The sequence below is a fragment of the Myotis brandtii genome, unplaced genomic scaffold (genome assembly GCF_000412655.1).
Source record: "Myotis brandtii unplaced genomic scaffold, ASM41265v1 scaffold447, whole genome shotgun sequence".
Lineage (NCBI taxonomy): Eukaryota > Metazoa > Chordata > Mammalia > Chiroptera > Vespertilionidae > Myotis > Myotis brandtii.
The window spans coordinates 278,588-299,260 of NW_005367108.1; the positions used below are offsets into that span (position 1 = coordinate 278,588).

General features: G+C 35.5%; 1 protein-coding gene across 3 annotated transcripts in view; it reads left to right on the forward strand.

The window, feature by feature from the left end:
• The window catches only part of FZD3 (frizzled class receptor 3), a 90,986-nt gene that overhangs the window by 24,381 nt on the left and 45,932 nt on the right, over nucleotides 1-20,673 (forward strand). The window contains exons 3-4 of one of the 3 annotated variants that reach the window (XM_005874609.2): nucleotides 1,319-1,515; nucleotides 9,440-10,457. In XM_005874609.2, coding sequence (XP_005874671.1) covers nucleotides 1,319-1,515; nucleotides 9,440-10,457 — 1,215 coding nt within the window. Of the gene's footprint in view, nucleotides 1-1,318; nucleotides 1,516-3,349; nucleotides 3,543-9,439; nucleotides 10,458-20,673 lie in introns of those variants that run through there. The other 2 variants (XM_005874610.2, XM_014546441.1) reach the window with 2 other exon arrangements.

Sequence of the window (20,673 nt, forward strand, 5' to 3'; positions counted from 1 at the left end):
GAATAATGAGAGTTTTACTTCCTCCTTTCCAATTTGAATGCCTTTTATTTTTTCTTCTTGTCTGATCATTGTGGCTAGGACTTCCAGTACTATGTTGAATAAGAGTAGTGAAAGCCAACATCCCTGTCTTGTTCCTGTTCTACAGTTAACTTCTTTGACATCAGTTTCTTTAAGTGACTCTTGCTTTTCTGATTGTATTGTGTATAGGAGATCTCTTGTTAATATTTATCAGTGTAGAAGTAAATTGATTCTTACTCAATAGGCCTGGTAGTGAGAATATTTGTTATCAATTCAAAATCAACAATGACTCTGAAACTATTATGTAAACAAGTGAAAAAATATTTGCTTGTCAAAAGCCCAGATGTGTCCTAGCTAGTTAGGCTCAGTGGCTAGAGCGGCGGCCTGTGAACTGAAGGGTCCTGATCCCCAGTGTGGAGCGTGCAGAAGGTAGCCCATCAGTGATTGTCTCTCATCATTGATGGTCTCTCATCATTGATGTTTCTCTCTCTCTCTCCCTCTCCCTTCCTCTCTGAAATCAATAAAAAATATATATATTAAAAAAATTAAAAGCCCAGATGTACACTTCCTGGGATATTTGATCTATTCCTGTGGTTTTAATGATGATTTAATATGGTTTTATGTTTGGAGCCACTATTTATTCCTTTTTGCTTTCTTAATATCAGCTTATAGTTAGCTCTGTTTACATCAAGTGATTTCAGAGTTTAAAGAACTCTCTTATTTTATCTTTAATTTTTAATGTAAAAAGAACAAGAAAGTATGAGAAAAGGTGAGAGATCTCTTCCTTACTTCTCTCCCTCAAAATAACTAGTTTAACTACTTCTCTTCCTCCCCTCTCTTTCCTTTTTACTTTTTGTCCTCTCTCCTGTTGATACATGTTAATTGAAGAAAATATAGAAATTGAAATACATAAAAGGAAGAATATTAAAATTTCTTGTAATCTCATCCCAAGAAGTAATCTTTTGAGCATTTATCCTACATATTTTTTTTCTTTATAAAATGGAGCATATTGTTATTATTGGTTCTCAGGCTTGTCTCTACATTAATATCACCAGTAACAATTAAAATATACATATAGATTCTGGGATATATCTCAGACTTAACCAAATCAGAATCTCTAGGGGTGGGGCTAAGATGGTTTGTTAAAAACAAAACAAAACAAACAAAAACCCTCCTTAAAAATATTTAATAACTTTCAGAATTTTTTAAACAAAAAATTGAATATTGCAATATGGTATATAGAAAACTTTAATTTATATAGAAATCTTTCTCTAATGATTCAATTTTAACTTTTTCCTAGCCATTCCACCCTATGGTGAATCTGGATTGTTCTCGGGATTTCCGGCCATTTCTTTGTGCACTCTATGCTCCTATTTGTATGGAATATGGACGTGTCACACTTCCCTGTCGTAGACTGTGTCAGCGGGCTTACAGCGAATGTTCAAAACTTATGGAGATGTTTGGTGTTCCTTGGCCTGAAGATATGGAATGCAGTAGGTGCGAAAATCATATTTTTATGGATCATTACTTATGTTGCAATATATTTAAAAATTACTTGTCTTCTTGTTCATCAGTTTTTAAAAACTTTTTAAAGTACATATATATTAGTCTTAATTTAAAAAAATATACATATATTTTTTTTTTATTTCAGAGAGGAAGGGAGAGGTTGGTACTAAATGATGTTAATTTTACCAATCCATGAAAGCGGTATATTCTTCCACATGTTAATATTTTCCTCTAGCTCTTTTTTCAATGTCCTGTAGTTTGCCGAGTACAGACTTTTACCTCCTTGGTTAAGTTTATTCCTAAGTGTTTTAATATTTTTTTTCAATGGTAAATGGGGTTGTTTATTTAGGCTCCCTTTCTGAGAATTCATTATTGATGTATAAAAAAGCCATCGATTTTTGGGTGTTAATTTTGTATTCTGCTATATTGCCTAATTCATTTATTAAATCTACTAGTTTTTTGGTAGAGTCTTTAGGATTTTCTATGAACAATATCATCTGTGAATAATGAGAGTTTTACTTCCTCCTTTCCAATTTGAATGCCTTTTATTTTTTCTTCTTGTCTGATCATTGTGGCTAGGACTTCCAGTACTATGTTGAATAAGAGTAGTGAAAGCCAACATCCCTGTCTTGTTCCTGTTCTACAGTTAACTTCTTTGACATCAGTTTCTTTAAGTGACTCTTGCTTTTCTGATTGTATTGTGTATAGGAGATCTCTTGTTAATATTTATCAGTGTAGAAGTAAATTGATTCTTACTCAATAGGCCTGGTAGTGAGAATATTTGTTATCAATTCAAAATCAACAATGACTCTGAAACTATTATGTAAACAAGTGAAAAAATATTTGCTTGTCAAAAGCCCAGATGTGTCCTAGCTAGTTAGGCTCAGTGGCTAGAGCGGCGGCCTGTGAACTGAAGGGTCCTGATCCCCAGTGTGGAGCGTGCAGAAGGTAGCCCATCAGTGATTGTCTGTCATCATTGATAATCTCTCATCATTGATGTTTCTATCTCTCTCTCCCTCTCCCTTCCTCTCTGAAATCAATAAAAAATATATATATTAAAAAAATTAAAAGCCCAGATGTACACTTCCTGGGATATTTGATCTATTCCTGTGGTTTTAATGATGATTTAATATGGTTTTATGTTTGGAGCCACTATTTATTCCTTTTTGCTTTCTTAATATCAGCTTATAGTTAGCTCTGTTTACATCAAGTGATTTCAGAGTTTAAAGAACTCTCTTTTGTTTTATCTTTAATTTTTAATGTAAAAAGAACAAGAAAGTATGAGAAAAGGTGAGAGATCTCTTCCTTACTTCTCTCCCTCAAAATAACTAGTTTAACTACTTCTCTTCCTCCCCTCTCTTTCCTTTTTACTTTTTGTCCTCTCTCCTGTTGATACATGTTAATTGAAGAAAATATAGAAATTGAAATACATAAAAGGAAGAATATTAAAATTTCTTGTAATCTCATCCCAAGAAGTAATCTTTTGAGCATTTATCCTACATATTTTTTTTCTTTATAAAATGGAGCATATTGTTATTATTGGTTCTCAGGCTTGTCTCTACATTAATATCACCAGTAACAATTAAAATATACATATAGATTCTGGGATATATCTCAGACTTAACCAAATCAGAATCTCTAGGGGTGGGGCTAAGATGGTTTGTTAAAAACAAAACAAAACAAACAAAAACCCTCCTTAAAAATATTTAATAACTTTCAGAATTTTTTAAACAAAAAATTGAATATTGCAATATGGTATATAGAAAACTTTAATTTATATAGAAATCTTTCTCTAATGATTCAATTTTAACTTTTTCCTAGCCATTCCACCCTATGGTGAATCTGGATTGTTCTCGGGATTTCCGGCCATTTCTTTGTGCACTCTATGCTCCTATTTGTATGGAATATGGACGTGTCACACTTCCCTGTCGTAGACTGTGTCAGCGGGCTTACAGCGAATGTTCAAAACTTATGGAGATGTTTGGTGTTCCTTGGCCTGAAGATATGGAATGCAGTAGGTGCGAAAATCATATTTTTATGGATCATTACTTATGTTGCAATATATTTAAAAATTACTTGTCTTCTTGTTCATCAGTTTTTAAAAACTTTTTAAAGTACATATATATTAGTCTTAATTTAAAAAAATATACATATATTTTTTTTTTATTTCAGAGAGGAAGGGAGAGGGGGAGAGATAGAAACATCAGTCATGAGAGCCAATCATTGATTGGCTGCCCCACACTGGGGATCGAGCCCACAACCTGGGCATGTGTCCTGACTGGGAATCAAACCATGACCTCCTGGTTTATAGGTCAATCACTGAGCCACACCAGCTGGGCTGATTTTTTCTTTTTAAGGAAAAAAAAAAATTTAGATGAAATTGAAAATTCCTTCCTTGGTACCTGCCTTGATTTCATTACCTTCTTTCCTCCCCAGAGATGAAGTAATCATGTTAAATTTGTTGTTAATCATTCCTGTGTTTGTTTTTATACTCTTACTACATATATACATATCCATAAGCAACATTAAATTTTTTTTACGTGTACCTATGTTTATATCTTTAGGTCTGGTTCATTCCCTTTAGTTGCTATATAATGGCCAATTGTACTAATATCCTATAGTTATTTAGCTATCTCCTAAGGATGGTCATTTGGGTTATTTCCAGGTTTTTGCTATTATGAACAATGCTACAGTGAACATTGTCTCCTTCATGTTTAAAATTAAATTTGTTTATCATCTGACAGTAGTCCTTGGAGGCAGGTAAAAAGCAGGTGGTGTTATTCTCATTTGAGAGATGGAAAATTTAAAAAATAAAACATTAATTTCTTGTAGTCAATTCACTGACATTTTGCTTTCTTATCCACTCTCTCCTCAAATACCTGATTGTGTTTATAGTACCTCTTCAGAAGTTTGTAAATTTTTTGACTGGGCCAGAATCCTGTTTTGTTTCTTGTATCTAACTCTCATATTTAGTGGTCTTTTTATGTTAAAAGTGTATATACATGTATAGAAATCTCATTATGATCTTTATGTCTTTATTTTGATAAGATTAAATCTATTTTATGTCCTCACTATTGCTTGGGATTGCCTAACTCTGAAAGCTTAAATCCTGGCAAGCTGGTCTTTCATAACAACTCTTCATTCTTCCACATCTCTCATATTTTTGTTTCTACTGTACCCATCTTCGCTTCATGGACACCCCTAGACTTTTGTGTTTTTTTACTCTCCCAATAGACCCCTTCCTGATCTTAATTATTTCCTAACGTAGCTTAAGCTTTGTGGTCCATCACTTGAAATAACACTTTTGCTAGCATTTTTAATTTATTTCTTCCACTATATTTGCTCAGATCCCCAAACTGATTGATTCAACCAATGTTTTATAAATTACCTGTGCTATATTATTTAATGATTCAAACCATAGCAATTCTATTTGCTGTTTGTCTTTGGTCAGTAGGGAAATTTGTGCTCATCCCCCTAAGCACCTAAGCTAAATCTATATAATTCATTTCACTTTTATTCTCTATTTGACTCTTATTCCCCTTAACCTCAACCTGTCCTCTCCTGAAAACCAGTTAGGCCATCATGTGTGAACCGTTGTAGCCTGTTACATCTCAAACCAATCCTTTCAATTTTCTTTATTGGATCCTTTACTGCTTTCTGACTATTAAACACGGGTGCTTCTCAGAGTTCTGTTCCTATTCTCTTTGATTCTACATGCTTCCCCCAGATAATATAATCTTACTGGTTTAAACTTTTATTCATATACTGATGACTACTAAATCTAAATATGTAGCTTTGATTATCTTCCTACCAAATTCTATATCTGCATATCCAAAGCCATTGGAAATGCTGGCCTGAATTTGTCTCAGATAACTCAGTTTCAACATGTTCAAAATTTACTTTATTTCTAGATCATTTTTTTATTGCCTGGAAGTCATCTTCCAACTTTATTGACCTTAACTTCCACATTTAATCAGTTATAAATCCCATCTAACTAATTTCATAGCTGTCACATTCTCACTGCCTTACATGGTTTTAGTTCTGGCTCAACTGGTATCTCTGTCTCCATTTTTGCCCAGCTCTATCTATCTTCCACACTGCTCTTAGTCATCTTTCTAATTTCTTGGGGTAGGGTTATATGAATATATTTATTCAATAATCATTAATTTAACAAATATTAAGTGGATGTGCTCTGTGTGTGGGCACTATTCTATGTTGAAGATGAACAGTAAACAAAACATCTCTGTTCTTATGGAGCTAAAATTCTAGTGGTGGGAGATAGATAATGTCAGCTGGTAACAAATGCTGTTAAGAGTAGAGATCAGAGACATAGAAGTATGGAACAGACTGATGAATCTCAGAGGGAAGACACGGTGGTTGGGTGGGTGAGAACAGATTAACCAAAGAACTTATATGCATTATATGCATAACCCATGGATATAGACAATAATGTGGTGGTGAAGGCCTGGGGGTGGGGCACAGGTTGAAGGGGGTAAACGGGTGGGGGGGAAATGGGACATCTGTAATACTTTCAACAGTAAAGATAAATTTAAAAAAATAATAGAGTTAGGTGATAGTGATACAATACAGGGAATATTGTATTTTCCATTTTCTGTGGAGGCATTGGGGAAGGCCTTTTTGATAAGGAGGCCTTATCAAAACAGGGACAGGGACCTAAGTAAAGTGGGAGAACAAATACAGATATCTAGGAAAGAATAGTCTAGGGCAGCCGTGGGCAAACTACGGCCCGCGGGCCGGATCCGCCCGTTTGAAATGAATAAAACTAAAAAAAAAAAAAGACCGTACCCTTTTATGTAATGATGTTTACTTTGAATTTATATTAGTTCACACAAACACTCCATTGGAACAGGGACCTAAGTAAAGTGGGAGAACAAATACAGATATCTAGGAAAGAATAGTCTAGGGCAGCCGTGGGCAAACTACGGCCCGCGGGCCGGATCCGCCCGTTTGAAATGAATAAAACTAAAAAAAAAAAAAGACCGTACCCTTTTATGTAATGATGTTTACTTTGAATTTATATTAGTTCACACAAACACTCCATCCATGCTTTTGTTCCGGCCCTCCGGTCCAGTTTAAGAACCCATTGTGGCCCTCGAGTCAAAAAGTTTGCCCACCCCTGGTCTAGGGGCAGAAGAAACAGAGGAGCAAGTTCAGAGGTTCTGAAGTGGAAGAATGCTTTGCATATTCAGAGAACAAAGAGATCAAAGGGGCTGGAGCTAAGTGAGGGAGGGAGAATGGAAAGGTTAAATAGAATCAGAAAAATACTGGGGGAGTAGTTTTGTAGCTCTAATATGAATTTGAATTTGACTCAGAGTGAGAAGGGAAGTTGTTAGAGGATTTTGAACAGAAGAAATATGATCATGAGCACAGGAGTGGCTGCTGTATGGAAGTGGAGATCAATTGGAAGTTCAGGGAAGAGGCACTGATGTCAAACTGGGGGCCAGCAGTGGAGAAAAAGAGAAGTGGTCAGATTCTGGAATATCACAAAGTAGAATGACAGGATTTGCTGGTAGATTCTGAAGTGTAAATGAGAGAGAAGATGACCCCAAAGTTTTTGGCCTAGGCAGCTAGAATGAAATTATCATTTATGGAGATGGAGAAATCTAAGGAGTGGAAATCAAGAGTTTGGTTTTGAGTGAAGGACGTGTATGTGTTGAATTGGAAGTTAGATATGTACAAATACATCCATAAAAATACATAGTATTACTTTGCATGGTTTTAAATTTTATCAGTGTTATACACACACACACACACACACACACACACACACACACACGTTTCTGCAATATGCTTGCTTCTCCAATCTCATCCCTGTCACAAGTCATGCACACCTCATGCTCCAGTAGTACTAAACACACCCTGTTCACATCTGTATGCTTTTGCTTGCATTTCTTGCTAAAATACTGTTTGGCATACTTCCAATACTGGCAAGTACTGATTCAAAATTTTATGTTAAGAGACTTACCCTGTGAAGTCTTTTATAACCTCTTCTCCTGAAATAATTAATCCTTCTCTACATCATTTTATACTTTATATAGATTTTGATTGCTTCATGTATCACACTGCTGTCTTTTTTGTTGTTTTTACCAGTATGTATCTCCTTTTAGACTGAAGGATAGAGATCCTGTTCTTTTGTCTGTTTATGTTAAACCCCTGGCATACTTCAGGATTCCAATAAATGCCTGAATGCAGTAAGTTTCTGTCTTTTGGCTTTATAATTCCAAGCCCTGTGAAGAAAATGGTTTGTATCAAAAAATAAAAGATTATCCACTACAGCATAAGGTTATACATGCATTTGGCAAACAATATAAATGATAGTTCCTTGGAAACTATTTGATGCATATAAACTAGTAAACATTTAGTTAGTGAGAGTCTGAGGACTTAGCAACTGCTACTGGCAAGAAAATTGAAGATGCAGGAAGTTCATGAGGATGGTACTATTAGTCATGTAAGTATGTCTGCCCTATTTTCTCTGTCCTGAGGCTATGGCACTTTCTCAAGTCTGTGGATCTGGAAAATTGTTAAAATGCAGATTTCTTGGGCCCTAACAAGAGTATATTGTAATATGATTTGTGGTGGTGGGGACCAAGAATTTACATTTTAAAAGGATCTTAAGTTTTCTCATGCACTTTAAAGTTTGAGAATAACTGAAGTAGAGAATGCAATGGATTGGAGAGAAATTAGGGATGGTAGGAAGGAAATAGTTGACATTAGAGATCTTAGAAGGCCTTTAATTAAACAATATGATAAGCAGAGAATGACTGTAAAATGGGGGGAAAACGCTAAAAACTTTAGCTTTCTAATTCCAACCCCTGTGAAGAAAATGGCTTGTATCAAAAAATAAAGGATTAATCCACTACAGCATAAGGTTATGCATGCATTTGGCAAACAATATAAGTGATAGTTCCTTGGAAACTATTGATGCATATAAACTAGTATATTAGCCACTTATAAGGATTTTTAATGTTAATCTAACTCAAAATACCTTGGAACATGCATTTAGGGAATATTTTTAACTTATGTTTAAGTAAGTTCTTATGTGAATATAGGGTAAGTTGAAGACTATACTGTAGTTAGACCAAACTAACTTCTAGCTTCTATTCTGTTGGAACTATATACTTACATGTATTTATTTTACCTGTTTTATATATATTTTATATTTGGCAATGCTCTAAACTGTTCTAAATAAATAGTTTATATATACACCTTTAAAAAAATTTTTTTATTGATTTCAGAGAAGAAGGGAGAGGGAGAGAGAGAGAGAAACATCAATGATGAGAGAGAGTCATGGATCAGCTGCCCGCTGCACGCCCCACACTGGGGATCGAGCCTGCAACCTGGGCATGTGCTCTAACCAGGAATCAACCAGTAACACTCAACCACTGAGCCATGCTGGCTGGGCATACACCTTTTTTGGATGGCTATGCTTGACTATTTTAAAAAAGAGTACTGTTTTCGTCATTGTTTTAATCCTGACCCAAGAATTCTAGAGAGACTGGGAGGGAGAAGGGCGAGAGAGAGAGAAAAACATCGACACAAGAGAGACACATCGATTGGCTGCCTCCTGGTCGAGCCCCTACCGGGGCTAAGGAACTTTCAACCAAGGTATATGTCCTTGACTGGGAATCGAACCCATGAAACCGGCAAGAGTACTGTTTTTAAAGCTAAGACAAAATTAAGTATGAAACATTATCATTTTTGGTCAACTATGGAAAATCTAGTTCTGTGAACCAAACAGAAAATATTACCGTTTACTTTATTTCTACTTATTGTAATGTGCTCTAAGTACGTAAGGATAAATAGTAAGGTCACAGGTGGTAATTTTGGAAATCCAAATTGTTAAGTAGCAGTGATTTCCCAATAAGTAAAATGGTTCTCATCTTGTATTTTATAGGTTCCCAGATTGTGATGAGCCATACCCTCGACTTGTGGATCTGAATTTAGCTGGAGATCCTACTGAAGGAGCCCCAGTGGCAGTGCAGAGGGACTATGGTTTTTGGTGTCCCCGGGAGTTGAAAATTGATCCTGATCTTGGTTATTCTTTTTTGCACGTGCGTGATTGTTCACCTCCTTGTCCAAATATGTACTTTAGGAGAGAAGAACTATCATTTGCTCGATATTTCATAGGATTGATCTCAATCATTTGCCTCTCTGCCACGTTGTTTACTTTTTTAACTTTTTTGATTGATGTCACAAGATTTCGTTATCCTGAAAGACCTATTATATTTTATGCAGTCTGCTACATGATGGTATCATTAATTTTCTTCATTGGGTTTTTGCTTGAGGACCGAGTAGCCTGCAATGCATCTAGCCCTGCACAGTATAAGGCTTCCACAGTGACGCAAGGATCTCATAATAAAGCTTGTACCATGCTTTTTATGGTACTTTATTTTTTTACTATGGCTGGCAGCGTTTGGTGGGTAATTCTTACCATCACATGGTTCTTGGCAGCTGTGCCAAAGTGGGGTAGTGAAGCTATTGAGAAGAAAGCATTGCTGTTTCACGCCAGTGCATGGGGCATCCCTGGAACTCTAACTATCATCCTTTTAGCGATGAATAAAATTGAAGGTGACAATATCAGTGGCGTGTGTTTTGTTGGCCTCTACGATGTTGATGCATTGAGATACTTTGTTCTTGCACCCCTCTGCCTATATGTGGTAGTTGGGGTTTCACTCCTTTTAGCTGGCATTATATCCCTAAACAGAGTTCGAATTGAGATTCCATTAGAAAAGGAGAACCAAGATAAATTGGTGAAGTTTATGATCCGGATTGGTGTTTTCAGCATTCTTTATCTGGTACCACTCTTGGTTGTAATTGGATGCTATTTTTATGAGCAAGCTTACCGTGGCATCTGGGAAACAACATGGATACAAGAACGCTGCAGAGAATATCACATTCCATGTCCATATCAGGTAAGGGAAACCTTGTTCTAAATTTTGTGTAATAGTGAAAAGAAGGCATATTACTATGAAGAGCTAATCTTAGCTGGGGTTTTAAAAAAATTCATGAACCTTCAATTTGTATATAAAGTTTTAAAGCGAAAGATAATAAACAAATATATTGTAATAATGTCATGCATATGTTTCTATAAACATCTTCCTTTTAAAATAAGACTTTTACCATTTTAAGGTATGGGCTTTTAAGCAATTTACATCTGTTATTACAAAATAGCTGCTTGTTGATTCTTTAAAACTCCGCAGGTTTGAGGGGAAGAAGCACTTTACCAACTCTGGTAAAAAGGTACTGTCTTTTTATAGAAATTTTACTGATGTTCAAAATAGGAATTAATTGTTTTAACAGTTTTGCAAAAATAATAGAATGCAGTTGTACAAACCAGTTCATCTCTTAATTGGTCTCAGTTTTCTCTTTTGCATACTGAATATTTTGTGATTTACTTTTTAGTTTAAAGCAGTGGTTCTCAACCTTCCTAATGCCGCGACCCTTTAATACAGTTCCTCATGTTGTGGTGATCCCCAACCATAAAATTATTTTCGTTGCTACTTCATAACTGTAATTTTGCTACTGTTATGAATCATAATGTAAATATCTGATATGCAGGATGTATTTTCATTGTTACAAATTGAACATAATGCATAGTGATTAATCACAAAAACAATATGTAATTATATATGTGTTTTCCGATGGTCTTAGGCAACCCCTGTGAAAGGGTCGTTCGACCCCCAAAGGGGTCGCGACCCACAGGTTGAGAACCACTGGTTTAAAGAGATTAGGTAATCATAATAATAGAATCTTAGAATTTTAGATCTTGAAAAAACTTTAGAGATCATTTTCAGGTTCCCTCTATAAAGTTCTTAAGCATCTGTCTCCTTTGAGGCTTAGAAATGTATAGTAGCTTGCTCACACTCACCTGGGATTTAGGTCCTAGGAGAGAAGTGGAACAAGGAAAGTAATTCAGAGGAGTTGATGCTAAGTATTTATCTCTCTCATCTTAAAACCTTCTCTGGAACTATGCCACTAGCTATTACCCTCTCTTCTTCCTTTTAAGACGAGTTTTCTTGAAAGAGTTGTCTCCTGTTCATCATGTTCCAGGTTTCCTATTCTTGGAAGTACACCAGCCACCTTTTCATCTACCCCAACCCTAATGTTTCTCTAATACCTTTTAAATGTCTTTCTTAAAGTACTTATGTATTTTACTTGTCTATTTCTCCTGCTAGATGGTGAATTCTTTGAAAGCAAGAAATTCTTTTGCTTTCATATTTTAAATGAATATTCTGTAGGTTAGTAGATAATACCATTGAGAATGTGGGTGTATAGATTGAGAAGAAGAGACATAAGAAATGGTAATAGTCCTAGCCAGTTTGGCTCAGTGGATAGAGTGTGGGCCCTTGTACTGAAGGGTCCCAGGTTTGAGTCTGGTCAAGGGTATGTACCTTGGTTTTAGGCTTGATGCTCCGTCTCAGTCAGGACACGTGCAGCAGGCAACCAGTCAACATGTCTCTCTCACATCGATGTTTCTATCTCTCCCACTCCCTTCCACTCTCTAAAAGTCAATGGAAAAATATCCTCGGGTGAGGATTAACAACAACAACAAAAAAGGTAACGGTGGTACTGGGAATAAGGAATGTGTGATTAGCACATAGTCAAAGCTTATAAATATTTGATGAATAAAAATGCCAATTCCCCTTTTATTTTGTTGTATAAATAGTCCTATGCAAAATTATATTTTTATTGTATAAATATTAGCTACTGGCTTTTTAAAAATAAACTCAAAATAAAGAGATCAGAAAGAATGAATAATTGAAATTGTATTATATTTCTTAGCAGAATTACTTATTAAAAACTCTTAATATGAATTTTCAGTCCTGAAAATAATCTAATTTTGCCCCTAATGAGAGAAAAAGGTGATCGAATTACATCATATGCTTCCCCATATAAGTTATCTAAGATTCCAAATATATATTATCTTAGGGTAATTAAAAAAACAAAGTTTAACTATGAAAAAATGATCTAAAAAATACTAAACCTTGCCCTGGTCGGTATGGCTTAGTGGATACAGTGCCGATCTGCAGACTGAAGGGTCCCAGGTTTGATTCCAGTCAAAGGCACATGCTCAGGTTGCAGGCTCGATCCCCAGTGGGGGGTCGTGCAGGAGGCACCCAATCAATGATTCTCTCTCATCTATGTTTCTATCTCTCTTGCTCTCCCTTCCTCTCTGAAATCAATAAAAATGTATTTTTTTAAAAAACCAAACCTCAAACATGTAAATTAGAGTAATTGGGATGTTGCTATTTTTAAGACATTCCTAGGATTCTTTTAGCATCTTTAGAACCAGCTTAAGCTACACAGATATATGTGTGTGTATGTGTGAGCACATACATTCCTTTGTAGTCATAGGTTAAAAATATTTTTCCAACTTACAGAAATGTTGGATTTCCAACATACTGAAAGAAATAGAGAATGATATAATAACAATAACATAGTTATTAAGCTGTAAACTCTGGAGCAGGAATCCATCTCCTAGGATTGTTTTTAATATACATGCAGACACTTAGAAAAGTACCTACTATATAAGTGCTCAAATGTTAGCTTTCTTAATCATTTTCTTCATTTATTGTTGCTACTCTTGCTATTTACATACGTACATATATGTAAATAATAGTTTTTTTAAATCATCCAGTACTAAGCTTTAGTAAACCATATTTGCTTTAGACTTTTTAGAGAAATCATATTAGATTTGACTGAAACTTCCTATGTACCTTTCCCCAGTCCTGTTTCTCTTATTCCCTGCCCAGAGTTAACCATCATCCTGAATTTGGAGTGTCATTCCCATGAAAGTCTATACAATTACCAATGTGAATATAGCTATGAAAAACTTTTGTTTTATACTATACTAGGGGTGGGGGGTGTCTCTCAGCTCGGCCTGGGCCCTCTTGCAGTCTGGGAGCCCTCAGGGGATGTCCCACTGTCTACCCCCTGGTGATCAGTGCATGTCATAGCGACTTGGTTGACCGGTCGACTGTCTGCCCTTTGTGGTCAGTGCATGTCATAGTGAGTGGTTGAGCGACCTTAGCATATCATTAGCATATTACACTTTGATTGGTTGAACGGCCAACCAGATGACCAGGCACTTAGCATATGAGGCTTTTGTTATATAGGATAGTATGTAAATATTATACTATATATCTGTTTTTGATATGTATTTGTGTTAATACTGTAGTTCATTTTTCTTAAATGTTTCCTTTTAAAGAAGTTTATGTTAATATTTTAAATATATAGAGGTATAGAAAATAACAAACACCCATGTACTCATAATGTTGAAATTTAATATTATATTTTATCTATATGGCTGGCTGGCTATTATTAAAGACTAGAGGCCTGTTGCACGAAGAGATTCGTGCAATAGGCCTTCCCTTCTCCTGGCTGCCAGCACAGGTTTGTTTTCCTCCAGCACCTAGGACCCAGGCCTTCTTTCCGGCCGGAGCCGCCTTCAGTCTTTTGTCTTCGCTGCTCCGGCCGGAGCTGCCTTCAGTCTTCCGTCTTCGCTGCTCTGGCCATGCCGCCTTCAGTCTTCCGTCTTAGCTGCTCCGGCTCACCTTCAGTCTTCCCTCCGCCGCTTGGAGCCTACATATGCAAATTTACCACCATCTTTGTTGGCTGTTAATTTGCATATCACACTGATTAGCCAATGGGAGGCATAGTGAAGGTATGGTCAATTACCATGTTTGTCTATTATTAGATAGGATAGAGTTGATGAACCTCTCTGTTCCCTTTCATATTCCCATTCCCCTTCTCCCTTCCCAGAGGTAACCCTTCTCATAAATGTGATATTGATCATTCTTTCTAATATATATATGTATATATATATATACACACACACACATACACATATACACATATGTGTATGTGTGTGTATATATATATAGATAGATAGATAGATATTTGTTAAGCCTCACTCAAAGATATTTTTTTCATTGACTTTTAGAGAGTGTGGAAGAGAGGGGGAGAGCAGAGAGAAACATCGATGTGAGAGATTGGTTGCCTCCTGCATGTTCCCTGAATGGGAGCAGGGATCGAGCCTGCAACCAAGGTACATGCCCTTGACCGGAATCGAACCCAGGACCCTTCAGTGCTCAGGCTAATGCTCTAACCACTGAGGAAAAAAAGCTAGGACTCTTCCTAATATTTTTATGTTGTGGCTGAATATGTATCTATAAAACTTGCTGTTTTGCAAGTTTTAAAAATTCATAGGAATGAGGTAAATCTGTAGGTTGCTTTTTCACTCAACTTTGTTTTTAAGAATATAAATGTTGATATGTGTACCACTAATTTGTTCATTTTTAACTCTAGTAGTCTAATGTAGAAATATACTGCAATTTATTCACTCATTCTGAAACTATATTCTGGGCATATAGTTTCCAGTTTTTTTGTTATTACAATCCATTTTGCAATGAATGTTCTTGTAATACCTATCTTCCTTGTACATGAATAAGAATTTCCATGGGATATACACCAAAATGTGAAATTGTTGCATTATAAGACATCTTCAACTCAAGTAGTTGTTTTAATTTTACACTCAGTGCAGTATGAGTTTGATGAGGTTGAGCATTTTTTTTGTATGTTTATTGGGTTTCTGTTCTGTGATTTGCCTATTTGTAACCTTTGTCCATTGCTCTGTTAGGAATTTGCCTTTTGTTGTTATAGTTTAAATATTCTTGATATTCTTTGCCATTTATTTTTATTGCAGATATCCCGCTCTGTAGCTTTTCTTTTAACTTGTGTTTTCTTTGCCTTTTGTGTTTAAAAAAATTATTTCCTAGTTCTAAAGTCATAAATGTGGTCTGCTATATTTTTTCTAGCAATTTTTAAATTTGAATTATTTTTGTTTTGTTTTGTTAATCTTCACCTAAGGATAATTTTCCATGGATTTTTAGAGAGAGTACAAGGGAGGGGGAGAGACAGAGAGAAATAAACATCTATGTGAGAGATTGGTTGCCTCCTACACATGCCCTGAATAGGACGGGGGATTGAGCCTGCAACGAAGGTACATGCCCTTGACCAGAATCGAACCCACCACCCTTCAGTCCACAGACTAACGCTCTATCCACTGAGCCAAACCAGCTAGGGCTAAAATTTGAATTTTTGATTCATATCTCTAATCCCTTGAAATGTGTTTTTGTTTGTGTTGTGAGTAACATGATTTTATTTTTCCATATGAATAAGCAATATGCTTTCTGCACCATTTATCAGATAGCCCTTCTGAATTGTAATGCAACCTCTGTTATATACAAGTTTCATTTTTAGGCTCTTTTGTTTCATTGGTCTTTATAACCTTGTGTCAGTTCCACATTACCCCTACCTTCTTGTTTTTCAAAATTATTGTAGCCATCTTGGCACTTTTCTTTATGATTTTTACCAGCAATTTATTCATAAAAAGTACTTTTGGGATTGAACTTGTTTTTTATTTTAAATGAATCTGGGGGAAATTGCCATTTTTGTATACTGAGTTTTCATATATTTTTGTTTATTTATATGTTCATTCATTTCTGGGTACCTTAAGTTTTTGTTGTAATTGTGAATAAGATATTTTCTCTGTTACATTTTAAATTGGTTATTGTTGGTGTACAAGAATGCCATTGATTGATTTTTGTGTATTGATCTTATATTGAGCATCCCTGTGAATTATTTTATTAGTTCTACTTGTGTTTAGATTCTCTTAGATATTCTTTGTAGAAATTCTATTGTTTGCAAATAAGGACAGCTTTATCTCTTGCTTGCTTTCCAGTTCTTATGTTTTATTTAAGATTTTTGCATCTACAGTAGTCCCCCAATATCCACAGGGGATGTGTTCCAAGACTCCTGTGGAGGTTTGAAACCACAGATAGTTCTGAACCCTGTATATACTATATTTTTTTCTATAAATACCCATCTATGACAAAGTTTAATTTATAAGTTGATATCAGTAAGAGATTAATGATAATAACTACTAATAAAATAGAACAGTTATAACAATTACTCGACTTTTCATGGAAAGGAAGTACTACACATCTTCTCTTAGGCACATCTGAATTGTCAACATCACTACTCTGGCCCTTTGGGGCCATTAAGTAAAATAAGGGCTACTTGAACACAAACACTGTGATACTGAGACAGTTGATCTGATAACCGAGATGGCTACTGAGTGTATTATAGACAGTGTGGAGATGTTGGACAAAAGGATGATTCATGTCCTGGGCAGGCTGGAGCAGGACAGTGTTAGATTTTATCATGCTACTCAGAATAGTGTGCCATTTGAAATTTATAAATTGTTTATTTCTGGAATTTTCTATTTAATATTTTTGGACTGTGGCTCTACAGGTAATTAGAACCACAGAAAGTGAAACCACAGATATGGGGAGACAACTGTACACTCATAAATGAGATAGATGATGATAATTGTTACTTTTCTGTACTGTCCCTGTCTAGTTTGGGGGTTGAGGTTATAATAGCTTCATAAAGTGAGGTTTGTTTCTCTGAAACAGTTTGCATAATAAATAGGGCTCTCTGCTTTTTAAAAGGGTTAGTATATCCTGTAAAAACTCTGTGTCATAGTATTGTAGAAGTAAGGTGAGAGACGTTTTGGGAATCACTAGGTTTTTTAAACTACCACTTCAATTTCTTTAATAGTAATGTTTTATTCAGGTCTTATATTTCTTCTTGAGGCATTTTTGAGAATTTATATTTTCCTAGAAAAATATTTCAAATAAATTGGTATAAGGTTATTCACATTTTTTAATTTTGAAAATTGTTACTATTTCCTATTTTGGTTCCTAATGTATGATCTATTTTTTTTTTCTTTCTTGATCAATCTTATTCTGTGGTAAGTCATATTTCTTTATAAGTCTTAATCTATTTATAAGTCTTAATCTCTTACTGATATCAACTTATAAATTGATACCAGAGGATTATAATTTTAATTCAGTTATTTCTGTTCTTACCTTACTTTCTTCCTATTGCTTTTCTTTAGAATTATAGTCAATGGTTGAACAATGTGGAGGTTAGGGGTGCCAGCCCCCACGCAGTTGAAAACCTTCATATAACTTTTGACTCCCCCAAAACAATGCATACATACAGTTAGCAGTTGGTTAAGTCTATGGTTATAAAACTCGGTTGTGAAACTCAGGGATACAAAGGGCTGGCTGTATATTTATTGTAAAAAATCTGCATATAAATGGACTCACTCAGTTCAAACCTGTGGTCAACTACACTTTATTTTTCTAGCTACTTGAATATTCAACTCATGCATTGTAACTATTTCCTGGTTTTTGAAGTGTTTTTATTGGTCATTTAAAGTTTAACCAAAAAAACATTATTTCTTAAAAATATTTTTTTTTATTGATTTCAGAGAGGAAAGGAGAGGGAGAGAGAGATAGAAACAGCAATGATGAGAGAGAATCATTGATTGGCTGCCTCTTTCACGTCCCCCACTGAGGATTGAGCCCGCAACCCGGGCATATGCCCTGACCTAGAATCAAACCGGGGACCCTTTTGTCCGCAGGCCGATGCTCTATCCACTGAGCCAAACCAGCTACAGCCAAAAAACTATTATTAGCCATGTTGGTCACTCATTCAGTTTTTCATACTTACCTGGTAGCTCCAGACAACTTTATTTATTTATTTTATGTATTTATTTTTTAAGATTATCTGTAGCTAAGTTACTTACAATTTGTGCACTTTTTAAAATTTAAATTCTTTATTGTTTAAAGTACTACATAAGTCTCCTTTTCCCCCCATTGACCTCTCCCCGACTGCCCCCATCCTCCAGCACATGCCCTCATTCCCCCATACCCTTTCTGTGTCCATTGGTTTTGCTCATGTGCATGCATACAAGTCCTTTGGTTGATCTCTTACCCCCTCACTCACGGCTTCCCTCATAGGTTGGACAGTCTGTTGGATGCTTCTATGACTCTGGTTCTATTTTGTATAACCTTTTATTCATTCAAGTTGGGAAAATCTCTGGCCTTTCTTCCTTCATAGAAAAGTTTTCCCAATGGAAGGGGGTGCTTTTCACATTAACACCTCATAGATTGATATTCCATACTTGCATTTTTATTCCCTGCAGTATTTTTCTTTCCCAGAATTAGTATTAACTTTTTTCTTCATAAAAGTTTAGAGGTTATTTTGGAAGATTAGTGCAGTATGATTAAAGCTTTATTCTGTGTATGAATTCCATGAATTCCCTTGTGACTCTTGCTTTTCAATCTTAAGTAATAGATATTGAGTTAAATCTGACTTGTTCAAAAAAGATAAAGTATTATAAATATGAACTGTTATTATTTATATAAACTTTATTGTGAGTAAATCTATGATTTTATTTGATACCCACAACAACCTTATGAAATTGATAGTATGGCTTCATTCTTGCCACTCTAGATGGAGGAAGTTAAAGCAGAAAGAAATATGACTTACCACAGAATAACATTAGCTCAGGGGTCAGCTAAGTATAGCCCACCCAAACTAGAGACTACCGACAAATTATAGAGCCAGTCACCTAGGGTTTTTTTTTTTTTAACTGTGGTAAAATATCCCCCCAGAAATGGTAACAAAATTTACCATTTTAAAGTGTACAGTTCTGTGGCATAAAGTACATTTGTGCAACTATCAGCACCACCCATCTCCAGAAATTTTTTCATATTTCTAAACTGCAACTTTACCCATTAATCAATAACTCCCCTTTCCTACCTGCCTCCCAGCCTCTGGCAGCCATCGTTACTTAATGTGTCTGTGAATTTGACTACAGGCATACCTTGGAGATATTGCAGGTTCATTTCCAGACCAGATGAGATCACTGCAAGTATCACAGGAATTTTTTGGTTTTCCTGTGCATATAAAATTACACTTACACTATACTATAGTCTATTAAGTGTGCAATAGCATTGTGTCTAAAAAAATAATGTACATACCTTAATGAAAACATTTATTTATTTATTGCAAAAAAAATGCTAACCTGGGCCTTCAGATAGTAATAATCGTTTTGCAGGTGAAGGGTCTTGCCTTCCATTTGTGAGAAACGCATTATCTGTAAAGTGCAATAAAGCAGTGCAATAAGATGAGGTATGCCTGTATTACTCTAGATACCTCTTTTAAGTGATACCATATATTTGTTCTACTTTGATTTTTTAACATTCTGATATTAGAATTTTAATATTAGTTTTCATTCACAATTTTACTAAGAAGAATCTTACATAGACTTGTGAATTGAATACCAGAGATACTAAATTCCTATTTGAAGTAATATCCACTCATAATTGAACAGATTTACTATCACTGAACTTGCCTAAAAGAATACTTAGCAGGCTCTGAGATGTTTTAAAATGTATTGAGCAATGATGTTTTCTTTAGAGTAGCCTGCTAGGTGACTTAGAGAATAATGTTTTAATATTTTGCTTATAGAGGTTGCTTTATAGTCATTTCTTATATTACTGAAGGTTTCAAATATTTGAAAAATCAGTTTGGGAAGCAGTTGATCACATGTTTCAAAATGTCAGTTGTGTTTAATGAAAATGGCATGTATTTAAGTCCATAATTTGAAGAAAAATGGGATTGTATAAAGCAGTGGTCGGCAAACCGCAGCTCGCGAGCCACATGCGGCTCTTTGGCCCCTTGAATGTGGCTCTTCCACAAAATACCACGTGCGGGCACGCACGTACAGTGCGATTGAAACTTCGTGGCCCATGCGCAGAAGTTGGTTTTCGGCCTGGGTGAGTCTATTTTGAAGAAGTGGCATTAGAAGAAGTGGGGGGTGTTAGTCAGTCGGGCGATGGGAGATGCAGCGCAGGCAGGCCGCTGGATACGTAGCGCGCAATTCATGCACGAGTTGAGTGAGCCAGTCAGTCAGCAGTCTCATTGTGCAGTGGTTAGTGCTAGTCACGTCCGCAGATAGCGTGCGGGTGACAAAAGTACCTATTCGAAGCATAAAATTACCTGTATTTTTCCAACCAGCTGCAAATCCTACAGGTATTTAATTTTATCAATAAATAATATCGTTATTAAGTATGATATCATTTTATTCAACATACCTATAGTTTAAGACTTAAAACTTTAAGTAAAGTTTATTAAGTTAATTTTAGGGAACGTTGTGGAGTGAAAGAAGATGTAGTGTCAAGGATTGAGAAAGGTATGTTGAGATGG